The 12,403-nt window shown below is 46.1% G+C and overlaps 3 protein-coding genes across 3 annotated transcripts; 2 read left to right on the forward strand and 1 right to left on the reverse strand.

Moving 5' to 3' along the window:
- The first annotated feature begins 138 nt into the window (after positions 1–138).
- Positions 139–6,098, forward strand: LOC6579595 (endoplasmic reticulum metallopeptidase 1). The gene is made up of 11 exons (XM_002005442.4): positions 139–488; positions 2,629–3,306; positions 3,383–3,467; positions 3,540–3,660; positions 3,713–3,867; positions 3,943–4,326; positions 4,384–4,564; positions 4,626–4,951; positions 5,034–5,245; positions 5,312–5,594; positions 5,665–6,098. Exons 2-11 carry the CDS (start codon positions 2,636–2,638, stop codon positions 5,830–5,832), a joined length of 2,586 nt encoding a protein of 861 aa, XP_002005478.2. The 5' UTR covers positions 139–488; positions 2,629–2,635; the 3' UTR covers positions 5,833–6,098.
- On the reverse strand, positions 6,064–9,391 carry LOC6579596 (endoplasmic reticulum metallopeptidase 1). Its single transcript, XM_002005443.4, has 7 exons — positions 9,273–9,391; positions 8,394–9,079; positions 7,383–8,314; positions 7,127–7,308; positions 6,916–7,059; positions 6,652–6,854; positions 6,064–6,591 (listed from the first exon to the last, which is right to left on the reverse strand). Exons 2-7 carry the CDS (start codon positions 9,077–9,079, stop codon positions 6,141–6,143), a joined length of 2,598 nt encoding a protein of 865 aa, XP_002005479.2. The 5' UTR covers positions 9,273–9,391; the 3' UTR covers positions 6,064–6,140.
- A 291-nt stretch (positions 9,392–9,682) lies between these two features.
- LOC6579597 (polycystic kidney disease 2-like 2 protein) lies at positions 9,683–12,356 on the forward strand. The gene is made up of 8 exons (XM_002005444.4): positions 9,683–10,303; positions 10,361–10,585; positions 10,645–10,867; positions 10,938–11,168; positions 11,238–11,480; positions 11,548–11,747; positions 11,809–11,853; positions 11,909–12,356. The coding sequence occupies exons 1-8, from the start codon at positions 9,771–9,773 to the stop codon at positions 12,030–12,032; spliced, it is 1,824 nt and encodes a 607-aa protein (XP_002005480.2). The 5' UTR covers positions 9,683–9,770; the 3' UTR covers positions 12,033–12,356.
- The last annotated feature ends 47 nt before the right edge of the window (positions 12,357–12,403 follow it).

Genomic DNA, 12,403 nt, shown 5'->3' on the forward strand with positions numbered 1-12,403 from the left:
TTCGATGAGCGCAACAAGTTCTCAGTTGCTCTTATATGTGTGGACTGTGCTGTGATCTGCTGCTCTTTGCCCACTCTGCTGCCTCTCTGGCGCTGCTGCCTCGCTCTCTCCTTCTGCGTCTCCTGCTGCGCTGCTCTGTGGCCGGCCAGACGTGCGGCGACCGTCGAAGGCGACAGTTGAGGTTGTGTTCCGTTGTGTTCTGTTTGTGAGTTCTGTGTGCTCCGTGTCAGCTGATGGCACATGTTGCTGCCGTTGACGTTGGCCGCCCTTCAGCATTTTATATAAGCAAACATATATAAAAAACGCAAAAGCTGAATAAAAACATTCGCGTCGATTTTCATCAAGTGTTAATCAGCATAAACAATTGAGAGTGTTAATAATTAATAAACCATAAGGAAAAGGATTGCATTTCGACAAGTTGAAATCCAACAATTGAGTGTGAATACGAACGCGAGTGTGTGTGCGAGTTCAAGTGTGTGAACGTGAACGTGAGTGTATTCAAACACATTTTCTTTGGCTTCTTGTGTTGCTTTCTTTCAACAACAATAAACACAAACAACCGCAACTTCCTTTGCGTCTGCTCTGTCTGCTTGTTTTTGTGTGGCAAGTTGCAGTCGTCGAGGGGCAGGTTATTGACTTCTGCTTATGCTGCGGCCCTTGCGGCACATGTCGCACATTTAGCTGGCAGCATGCAGCATGCAGCATGTAGAATGTAGCTGTAGCTGTATCTGTATCTGTCAGTTACTATTGTATTGGATTGCCTCTTCCGCTGCGTTTCTCTATCTGCGAGAAAGCCCAAATAAATGTTGTTGCTGTTGCTCTTGTTGGTGTTGCTGCTGCTGCTGCTGCTGGGGCTGTTGTTGTCACAGTTGATTGCCGTCGCCTCGCCGATTGTTTGGATTTTCTTCCCATTTAGATAGTCTTTAAATAGATCTTTCTTTGGCCTCCCCCGCACGAGTCATTTGCATGCGAGCTCTGTTTTGTTTTTAATTCGATTCAGCTCCGTGGGCGTGACCACACAAAGATGCGTTGAAAACCTATGAACAACAACTACAACAACAACAACAAGAAACCGACACTCGAACTAAAACTGAAACTGAAATCGAAATCGAAACTGATACTGAAACAGTAACTGATTAATGCACTCGCTTGCTAAATTGATTAACCACACGTCCCACGGCACCAAGTGTGTGCTCCACTTACATAGGCATCCCGCTCCGTCTCCCTTGCGAATTTGTTTTTGCCTGTGCCGCGTCTCGGTCTGGCGGTCTCATTTAATCGGCGCTCCGCGGCTGGCCCCTAGGGGTCATGAGGCGCATTGCTATAAATGGGTCGCTGTCGCAGGGACCCCGATTGCATTCTGCCCGCACTTTAATCATCAGCCACAAGCACCAATTGCAATTGCCTCGCTGCTCTCTCACTCTGGCTCAATAATAAAAAAGCAAATAGCAACAAGAAATGGGAACATCCAACACTTTTCTGTTTATAGGCTAAACGAACTGCAACCATTTGGCAGAATTCTTTGTATACAAATTTTGTTTTGTTTTTCTTTTGCTTTTTATTTTTGTTTTAATTTTTTTTTTTAGATATGCGTCACATGAATTTTAGTTGAGCACGGACTGCACTTCAGAGGCTCTCTAAGAGGGCGCTTTGTGGACATGACTGAATAGGCATAGGTATAGTGATGGCTAGAACTGAAAGCTTTTGTTAACTTGTCTGCGCTAAGCTTAGAGCTTTCTTCTAAGCGCCAAATTTAACTGTGATTCACTTGAGTTGACTTTGCGCTCTGACTTCCATTTGGTTACTCTTGTACAGGGTATTTTTGGTTTGGACACGGATAAGTCAAGCAAATGGCATATAGCTGATCATTAAAGCTAAATATTATGCGCTCAATTCGCTATAAATAAAAATGAAAATCAAAATTTACAAAATGTCTCGGCTAATTTACGGTTGTTTCTCATCTACGTCTAGCATTAGTTCACAAACGAATATTTGCTCAACATTTATTGTTTTCATTTAGTTTTTTTTCCCGTTTACGAGCAAACCGTCAGCTGTCCACATGGAAAAAAATGATTGTTTTTTGGGGCAACACATGTGTTCCGCTAGACTCAATCTGGTGCTTGTTGCAGAACCAAAAAAATCGATGACAAAATCTCTCAAAAGATTAGTTTTGCAACAAGCTAATGCGCAGTAGAAGACTGACTAGCGTCTGCTTAGTCTTATCATTGAATATCAGCCCAGCTAGCAGGAGGAAACACCTCAGCTCCCAACTCTTGCTAACGATGTCTTGTTAAGATATAAGCTAAGAACTTCTCATTTGTTTCCAAGTACTTCTGATTGATTCGAGCAATTTATCAGCCATCTATCACTCGGCCACTTGAGAGCCATTGAGACATCGATTACCATGTTTATATACATTAGCGGGTGCTCAAGTGGGTAGGCAGGCAACTATTTAATCAATGACTGCGATTAAGCGCAACTTCCTGATGGGAGCGATGGCGCTGACTCTGGCGGGTGCAGTGTTTCAGCGGTCATCTCGGGTCAATCAATTAAGTCACTAGCAGAGCCAGTGCTACGCTGCGGCCGTGTCATTTTGCACACTCATGCGGTATTCGTTATTCATTTCAGCCACAAGATGAACTCCAAATATGAGAACATGAAAATCATTTACAATCGCAGCAAAATCGGCTGGTATTGGGCCCCGCTCTTTGTGGCGTTCTGGTTCCTGCTCTACTACTTGGTGGTGGTGCCCAGCTTCCACAGCATGCCGCCGCTGAAGACCGTGCAGGATGAGCTGCAGCAGCCGGGCCAGTTTATTGGCGAGCGGGCGGAGGGCACTCTGCTCAGGCTGTCGAAGATTGGACCCAAGGTCGTGGGCAGCGCTGCCAACGAGCAGGTCGTCGTCCAGTTCCTGCTCAGCGAGATCAACGACATCATCGACGGCGGCCGCGACGACCTCTATGACATTGAGAAGGATGTGCAAATAGCGTCGGGCAACTACCTGCTCTGGTCAATGGTGAACGTCTACCAGAGCGTACAGAATGTGGTAGTCAAGGTCTCGCCCAAGAATCCCACAACCGAGGCGGCTCTGCTGATCAACAGCCACTTCGACTCGGTGCCAGGCAGCTCGGGCGCCGGCGATGCTGGCATGATGTGCGTCATCATGCTGGAGGTGCTGCGCGTCATCACCAAGTACGAGACGCCGCTCACCAACACGCTCATCTTTCTGTTCAACGGCGCCGAGGAGAATCCGCTCCAGGGCTCGCACGCCTTCATTACGCAGCATCCGTGGGCCATGAATGTGCGGTAAGTGGAAAGCAAGCGAGAGTCTTAGGCAAACTTATTTCCAACTCTAATTTAACTTTCATTAAAATGCTGACAGCGCTGTGGTCAATCTGGATTCAGCTGGCAGTGGCGGCCGGGAGATACTCTTTCAGTCTGGCCCCGATCATCCCTGGCTAATGAAGGTGAGTGTTCACCAACTATTGATTGCCTTTTCAGCACTCTCAATTAATCCCAATGAAATCCATTACATTCAGTACTATGGCAAGCACATCTCTCATCCATTCGCCTCAACTATTGGCGAGGAGCTCTTCCAAAACGGCTTCATACCCTCGGAGACGGACTATCGCATATTCCGCGACTTTGGAAAGATTCCAGGTAGAGGAACAAGTTTTAATTTCTCAACTAAATCTAATGCGTTCTCTCGAAGGCCTCGACATGGCGCACACATTGAATGGCTATGTCTATCATACGAAGTACGATCGATTTAATATAATACCACGACGCACCTACCAGCTGACCGGAGACAATGTATTGGGCCTGATCAAGGGCCTGGCCAATGCACCAGAATTGGAAAATCCAGATGTAAGTCTTGGAATTTAACTATGTAGTTATATATATATGTATGTATGTGTATATGATCATCTCCATCATTACCAGAAATATGCAGAGGGCCACATGATATTCTTCGACGTGTTGGGCTGGTTCTTCATCTACTATCCGGAACATGTGGGCGTCATCATCAACATTTGCGTCTGTGTCCTGGTCCTGGCTACGATCGTCGTCTACATCTGGAGCATGGCCAGCAATACGGGCATGTTCAGGCGTCGCATCTTCGCCAAGTTTGGCATCTTGGCAGCGCTGCAGCTCTGTGGCGTTCTGCTGAGTGTGGGTCTGGTCATATGCATTGCCCTCTTTCTGGACGCCGTGGGCCTTTCGATGGCCTGGTACTCGCAGACCTGGATGATCTTCGGCTTGTACTTTTGCCCCATGTTCTTTAGCCTGGGCATACTGCCAGCCATTTACTTTAGTCGCACGAAGGAGGTGGGTTTCTCAGATCGTCAAGGGGTTTCCTTTATTCACTGTTTACTCCGCTTCCAGCACGGTCTTCCGCTCGGCTATGGCATTCAGCTGCTGATGCACTCGCACTGCTTAATCTTGACAGCCATTACCATCATTATGATTTGCTTCAATGTGCGATCGGCTTTCATTCTGCTCATTTGCATTGGCTTCTACACTCTCTCCGTTCTGCTCAACATGGCCACGTGTGCCCATAAGACAAGTGAGTTGATTGATCATTATATATATTTTATAGTTTAATTAATAATCAATTGTTTTTATAGATTTCCTGTGGCTCATTCCCCATTGCCTCTGCCAGCTGCTGCCCTTCATGTTCTACACCTACTGCTGCTATGCTTCCTACGTGGTGTTGGTGCCCATGCAGGGACGCGAGAGCGGCTCGAATCCGGATCTGCTTATCGGGGTCTATACGGCGCTGTTCTGCTTGCTGCTGTCTCCGTTTATAATACCCCTGCTCTGCCTGTTCCGTAAATCGAAGACCATCATCTCGCTCTTTGGCATCTGCACGCTCGTCTTCATCATTCTGGCTGCCACGCCCGTGGCATTCCCATATGTGGAGAAGACGGCAGTGCAGCGATTCTTTGCTGTGGTAAAACACATTTAATTTGCCTTGGCTACAATTTATTTCTTACTCATTGGCCCATTGGCCCATTTCGTATCTCCTCATTCAGCACACGACTCGCACCTTCCACAATGCAGATGCAGCGCATTCCGTCAACCACACGGACTCCGGCTACTTTGTGATGCCCGTGGATCGGCATCCCAACTCGGTGGAAAGCATTCTCTTTGAGGGCACCAACTTGACGAAGGCGGATCGCAGTACGTGTGACACTGAAATTATGTGCGGCTTTCCCATCTACAGTTCGCGTTGGGTGAAGGCAGTGTAAGTACCAGAGATAGCCCCACAAGCTCAAAATAATTATAATAATTATTCTCTTGATATTCACAGGGATAATAGCTATTGGGTGCCAGGCCCAGAGCCGAACAAAGACTATCTGCCCACGCTGCGCATAATAAACAAGGAGAGCACCTCGAGAACGAACATAATATTCACTTTAGAGGTGGCTGGACCGGATCATGTGAGCATATTCATCGAACCGCTGCAGGGAGCCAAGCTAGTGGACTGGACATTCACCAAGGAGCCCTTGGAGAAGTCCTTGCCGCCGCCTCACTACGTCTATTGGTCTTATGCCTTAGACCCGACACCCATGCGCTTCAATTTGGAGTTTGAGGTAAATATTTGAGGAGCTGCCATCTCAAAGAATATTATTTCTACTGATTATTTTTACTCTTCAATAACAGCACAATAGTGAGGATTGGTCTGGCGCCACGTTCAGGGTCGCCATCATGGGTCACAGAATACACGACGATATGTTCATAGACAAGGACTTCCGAGAGTTCCTGGCCAGGTTTCCGCCATGGGCGCACGTCAACTCGTGGATCGGCTCCTACAACAGCTGGCAGCTCTAAGGGCAGCCGAGTCAGCAGATGCAACGCTTGATATTCACTCACTACTCATGGTTCGGAGTCTCTGAACTGTTGTTAAGTTTTCGCATTCATCCGCATACTCTAAACACAAATTCACATATTATACTCGCACAGGCGAACGTCCAACGAACAAAAATTATAATTCTAGACTCTAATTGAAGCCATCTCCCATTTTTGTGCTAAATCACTGAGCAAATATCCGAAGCGATAAGATTGTAATTGTATTAAAATATATTTTAAATAATTTATTAAGTTATAGAAATCACTCGAACCGTTTGCCGGTCATTTCCCTAGAAGATCCAGCTCTCGTACGAGGCAAGCCAGTCGGTAGTGTAGGTCCAATCCGGAAAGGTGCTCAGGAACTCCCGGAACTCGGGCGTATAGTGTTCCGGATGGTACAGGAAATGCACGCTCACTGCCAGCTTGAAGTAGGGCCCGTCCGTATTCGCTGCGTCGTGCTCAAACTCCAACCAGAAGTTGTAGGGCTCCGTGACCAGGGAGGTGACATGGTATACGAAATAGGGCGCAGTATGGCCATCCACCAAGATCGTCTCATCGAACGACCAATTCGTGATCTTCACATTCTCCAAGGGATCAACGTACATCACAATGCGATCGCCCGCCTTGAGGCTGAACTCGAATCGCTTTTTGCTCAAGCTTATGGACTGCCGCGATACTTCTGTGAGCTCAGTGGCCACTGGCAGAGCGGGAGCAGAACTGTAAATCCAGCGAGCAGAGTCCCTGAAAGAGAATCAGATCTTGTATATAGAGTAGTGTAAATACAACTCAATTGAAACCTACTTCCAGTTGAGCCAACGTCCACTGTAGAGCGGTAGGCCGCAGTAGGGCTCCTCGGCACAATTATTCTTGAGCCAAATCTCTGGCTCTACATTCTTAAGCGTTGTGTCATACAGCTCTGAGTATCGAGTATCCACGGGCTGTATGTAGAAGCCCGTTTCTTGAGTCGTAGTTCCATCCGACTTGTGCAATGTGCGTTGGGTGTGCTGAAAGCAACCGGAGGTTAGAGTTCAGAAGCCTTGGCTGAGTTGAACTGAGGAAACTCACCAGAACATAGTATCGCTGTGCGGCCACATCCTTCTTGAAAGGAAAGCCAGCAGGCGTGGCGGCCAATATGATGAATACGATGATTAGGACACCAAACATGGAGATGAAGGTCTTCGATTTGTGGAATTTGTGTAAGACTGGCACCTGAGAAGGGGGATAACTATAACGATAATACTACACCCAAGCAGAGAGATAATGCTCTAAAACGTACTATGAATCCAGCGAAATGCATTGTCATGAGGGCAATGAACGCTGCGAGCAGCATATCGGGTTTGCTGTCGGGTCCATCGCGTCCCTGCATGGGCACAAAGACCAGCAGGAACACGTACATCAAATAGGTGTAGAAGAAGAAGGGCAAAATCTGGCACAAAATGTGAACAGTAAAGAAACACTCTGCGAGAGAGAGAGAGAGAGAGGCAGAGAAGACGTAAGCAGAAAAAAGACATTTCAATTTATATATCACTTACTCTTAATGGTCAGTCTCAGGATAAACTGCACAATCAGCGAGACTGTGTAGAAGAAGAGGGCAATCATGGGGAAGAAGGCTGAGCGTATGCCCAGACCTGTCAGGAGCAGGCAAAGGAAGACAATCAGAATGCAGTGGGCATGCATGAAGCAGGCAATGGTGTGATTCAGTTTCATGTAGGTCTTGCGCTTGGTCCAGCCAATGTAGAAGGCGGGCAGCAGGCCCAGTCCGAGGAACATGGGACAGAAGTACAGGCCGAAGGTCATCCAAATGCCATAGTACCAGGACTCGCCCAGGCCAACGGCTCGCATGAAGACAGCTACGAGCAGGGTCAAGCCCCAGGCGATGATCACTGCGCCCAGCTGCACCAGGCAAATGGTGCCAAAGCGCAAGATCACCGCCTTGGGTGCATCCACCACATTGTCCTTGGTCATGAAGTAGACGGAGATACCAATGCAGATCAGAGCGGCGAGGGATACGACGATGTTAATGGCAATGCTGGCACTCTCGGTATAGACGACAATGAACCAGCCGAGGTAGTCGAAGAAGACAGCGTGTCCCTCTTCGTGGGCGGCGGTATCATCCAGCTCCGGGGCGTTGGCCAAAGCCCAAGTCAAGGCCAGCACATTCTCGCCCGTGGACTGATAGGTGCCACGCGCCAGATTCTTGAAGTTGTCGTACTTGGTGTGGTAGACATAGCCGTTGAGGGCATGCGCCATGTCCAGGCCGGGCACATTGCCGAAATCGCGGAATATGCGAAAGTCCGTGTCGGAGGGTATAAAGTTATTCTGAAAGAGCTCCTCGCCGAGCGTTATGGAGAAGGGGTGTGGTGCATGCTTCTGATAGTAGTTCATCAGCCAGGGATGATTGGGGCCTGTTTGGAACAAAACCTCACGTCCGCCTGAGCCCGTCGAGTCCAAGTTGATAAGTGCCCTACGAGGGTTGACATTGTTAGAATTGTAGAAAAAGAGAGAGAGGGAAAGAGAGAGAGAGAGAGAGAGAGTCGACGCACTTGCAGTTTTTGGCCCACTTATGTTTTGTGATGAAGCCATGGGCACCCAGCATGTTGGCTTCCTCCGCGCCATTGAAGAGAAAGACGACTGGATGAGCCAGTGGCCGGTCGGACTGTGTCATGACGCGCAGGGTTTCCAGCATGATGACCACCATGACACCGTCGTCGCCAGCAGCCGGTGTCTTTACCTCTGAATCGTAGTGTGAGTTAACCAACAAATAGTTGTCGCTGGGACTATCCTTGCGGGAGAGCCGCACCACCACATTGGACACATTGTCGTAGCTGGTGGCCGCATCCCACAGATAGAAGGAGCCCGAAGCGTACTGCACCTCCAAGTCGATGTCATAGAGATCGGTGCGCGACTGTTCCACAATCCTTTCCACCTCGCGCTTCAGAAAGTTCACCACGTGCACCTCATTATTTATGGATCCAACCATTTTGTTGCCAATCGATGAGTACTCGGCCAGCTGGATCATGGCACGCTCGCCAATGAACTCGCCCGGATGATTGGCCTCATCGCGCACATACAGCATTTTCGGATACGAGAAGAAGCTCGGAATGGCGGCCACATAGAACAGAGTGAACCAGATCACGCAGAAGATGGGTGCCCCATACCAAGGCCACTTATCGCCTCGCTTTTTGGAGGCTTTCTCCCCAGATGCTATATCAACGCTGGAGAAGGACATCTGCGAAAGAAGAAGGAATGTGCATAATGTTAGGTATTTCGAGCAAACTAATCTGTTATTATAATTATTTTGATTACTTTCTTAGAAAACTTCCTTAATGAATTTATTTTATTTTCTTGTCCACTTTTGTCAGTAAAAGTTATTATTAAAGTCTTTCCAATCTTAAGAATTCCACTTTAAGCTGATGAATTACCTTTATTTTATTAGTTGACCTTTGTGAGTACTTTGTGTGCTTAACTATACGCAAGAAATCGAACCGCAGCGCAACACCCGAGTCGGAAAACTAACAAATGAAATGGCAGTTAATGCAAACATTTCGGCTCTATGCCAATAAGTCGGGACTTATCGGCGATAATACCTTGTAGATTACGACTTGGCGATAACAAGCCGCAAATTTGGGGGGTTTATGGCTTGATGGCCAGCGGTTAGATTAAGCTTTGTGCTGGCATATATCTTATTGCCGAACTAAACTAAAGGAAAATAAATATTTATAACGCGCGATGATCATTAGCTTAAAAAAGAAAACAATATTTAGGGAAGAAAAGAAAAACAACAGAAATTGATTGGTCGAAATCAGTAAACAAAATTCAGAGCGAATCCCATTTCGTTCAACGAATCAGCTCCGAATTCAGTGTCGAAGTCAACTGAAACTCGAATCCAATCGAGTTTTGAAATATTTTTTATAGCTGAAATGGGCGATTCAAGTCGCTACCGAGCAGCCTACGGGGATTACCACTACACAACGGAGAAAGCCACCCGATACGCGCTGCTCCACTTGATTCTGTTCGCCATCTTTTTGACATGTGCGACGAAGATTGGCCACGATTTGATAGTGCACGAGCAGTATTTCTTTATCAAGGGTTTTCGAAACTTACTTGAAATGCCGGACTTCTTGGATGATGACGGCATCATTTCTTTCAGCCATGTCATTACAATTACCGACTTCTGGGACTTTTTGCAGTTTGTGGTCCTTCCCATGCTGCATGGCAATGTCAATAATCATTCGGTTACCCATTTACATGAGTACCGCCTGATTCACAGAACACGGAACTTAAGAGGCCGCTTATTTCTAAACGAAAACCTATTGCTTGGCCCACCGAGACTGCGCCAGGTGCGTGTCAAACCGGGCAACTGTGAGGTGCACAGCTCGCTCTTGCGCTACTTCAACGTATGTTATACGGCCTATTCGAAGAGCGATGAGGCCACTGATGCGGTCTATAAGGGGTAAGGCATTCGCATGGCTGTAGAGATCTTGACTATCCCTTTTCACTACACTAACAGCACACGGTTCTATACAATGGATGAACTGGAGACCAAACCCATCGAAGCACCACTGCATACCTATCACAGTGGAGGCTACGTGAAACTGTTGTCCTACGAAGCGCATCAGAGTCTGGCTATCATACGGCGTTTGCGCAGTATCAAGTGGTTAGATCGTGCTTCACGTTTAGTTCTGCTCGAGCTGAATATGATCAATTTGAACATGGACCTAATACTCTCCACTAAGTGAGCCACTCCCACTCCAATCGTCAATCATTCATGCACTAACGATCCACAAATTTCAGATTAACTTTCGAGATAATGACAACCGGCTTTATAAACACCAAGTACAGCTCGCAAGCGTTCTACACGAGTCCACTGATCGGTGGCTTTGCAACGGAGTGCTCCATTATAATCTATATAATTAACATATATTACACCTACCTTGAGGTGAGGAAAATTACTCGCACCGGCCTTCGGCTATACTTTAAAAAGTATTCAACATACACATTTCTACCTAGTATTTTCGTAAGTTGGTTATCTTCATTCACATATGTGTGCAAACCATTATCATGATCATTTATTTCTTTCTAATTAGATCTGTTACACGTTAATTTATATGCATATCTCCTCGACCTATTACTCCGCAAAATTCAAGTCTGCCATGAATTCGGAAAGTGTCGATTTCGTTCCGTTGGACTATTTGCTGTACACATTTTCGACTCAGCAGATCCTAGTTGGATTCTTGGTTTTCTTCTCCTGGATGGGCCTCTTAGCATATTTGGACTTTGTGCCACTTCTAAGAATTTTGGGATGTTCTATAAAGAACGTAGGAGATGAGCTGAACTGAATCTGAAGTCTGCAGCTAATTGAATATTATTCATTTCATTCTGTTTAGGCCTTCACCGACTTGGCTGCCTTTTTCATCATGATCTCCGTGGCGTTTTTGGCCTTTGCTCTGCTTGGCATGTGTCTGTTTGGCGAGAAAAATTCCAACTTCAAAAGTATCTCGTCCGCATTCTTAACTATGCTCCGCATGACGGCTGGCGACTTTAACTACTTCGAATTGGCACAGGAATTCCCAGTGTGGTCAGCCATATACTTTTTTACTTACGTGCTCTTCATATTTTTCGTTGCATTGGTAGGCGATATGAGATTGACTTGAATTTATTGCGTTTGCAGTCAATAGACCTATCTGACTTCTGCAGAACATGATCCTGGTCGTTATTGTGTTGGCCTACAAAAAGGCCACAGAGTCGAGCGCCTACAAGCCCTCCTTTCTGCTGTACTATATAAGAAAGCAAATCTTTCGTCTGACCTGCGGCCTTTGTAAGCCACCCCGCTATCCACATAACAGTCAAGAAAATCAATTCGCCCACATGTTCAACGAAGAAAGGCTGCAACAATTGTAAGCTACGATCGAGGATAATTTGAGTAAGCATTTAATATTCTCTTTGTGACCATTACAGTTATATCACCAAGGAGTTTACGGAAATCGAGTCAGACCTGAATCTGTAATGAACAAATATATTCACTATGCATTTCATATATTTATTGACTTCTTTGCAGACTACATATTCGGTTGAATCTAATTGACAAAGTACTTAATCGTTTCACGAATAACATGGATGACATAATAGCTAATGTGAAAAAGCAAAATAAGCAGCGAATTAACAATCCTGAAACTGTCTAAAAAGTTAACTGAATTGAACTATAAAATAATAATAATGAAAATGCAATTTACTCATATCAGATGATGACGAAGTCCATTCTGTGCCCTCAGTTGCATATTGCAAATTGGCTTTGTTAAACAAACTAATATACTCGACCGCGCTTTGCACATAGTGTATAGTTATGGCCAAGCATCTAATCAGTGCCTAAACCGGCAGCACAAAACGTTTATACTGTTGGCCATATCTAAATGACGGCACTGCGAGGTAGCAGCAATTTTAATACAAATATTTATAGTTGATAAACAAATAAATATAGTTCATGGAAAAGAATATTGAATATTTAATCAATGATTGACGTATTATTTAGTGGAAGTTCTTATCCAACTTCCGT

Source organism: Drosophila mojavensis, unplaced genomic scaffold (assembly GCF_018153725.1).
Source record: "Drosophila mojavensis isolate 15081-1352.22 unplaced genomic scaffold, ASM1815372v1 contig_80, whole genome shotgun sequence".
Taxonomy (NCBI): domain Eukaryota; kingdom Metazoa; phylum Arthropoda; class Insecta; order Diptera; family Drosophilidae; genus Drosophila; species Drosophila mojavensis.

Bases quoted from the DNA above. Each gene is read 5' to 3' on its own strand.
- LOC6579595 (XM_002005442.4), top strand. From the start codon at position 2,636: ATGAACTCCAAATATGAGAACATGAAAATCATTTACAATCGCAGCAAA. The intron at 3,661-3,712 runs GTAGAGGAACAA...GTTCTCTCGAAG, and splicing joins CGACTTTGGAAAGATTCCAG to GCCTCGACATGGCGCACACA. The intron at 4,952-5,033 runs GTAAAACACATT...CTCCTCATTCAG, and splicing joins TGCAGCGATTCTTTGCTGTG to CACACGACTCGCACCTTCCA.
- LOC6579596 (XM_002005443.4), bottom strand. From the start codon at position 9,079: ATGTCCTTCTCCAGCGTTGATATAGCATCTGGGGAGAAAGCCTCCAAA. The intron at 7,309-7,382 runs GTAAGTGATATA...TCTCTCTCGCAG, and splicing joins CCTGAGACTGACCATTAAGA to AGTGTTTCTTTACTGTTCAC. The intron at 7,060-7,126 runs GTACGTTTTAGA...CCCCCTTCTCAG, and splicing joins TGCATTTCGCTGGATTCATA to GTGCCAGTCTTACACAAATT.
- LOC6579597 (XM_002005444.4), top strand. From the start codon at position 9,771: ATGGGCGATTCAAGTCGCTACCGAGCAGCCTACGGGGATTACCACTAC. The intron at 10,304-10,360 runs GTAAGGCATTCG...CTACACTAACAG, and splicing joins ACTGATGCGGTCTATAAGGG to CACACGGTTCTATACAATGG. The intron at 11,481-11,547 runs GTAGGCGATATG...TGACTTCTGCAG, and splicing joins TCATATTTTTCGTTGCATTG to AACATGATCCTGGTCGTTAT.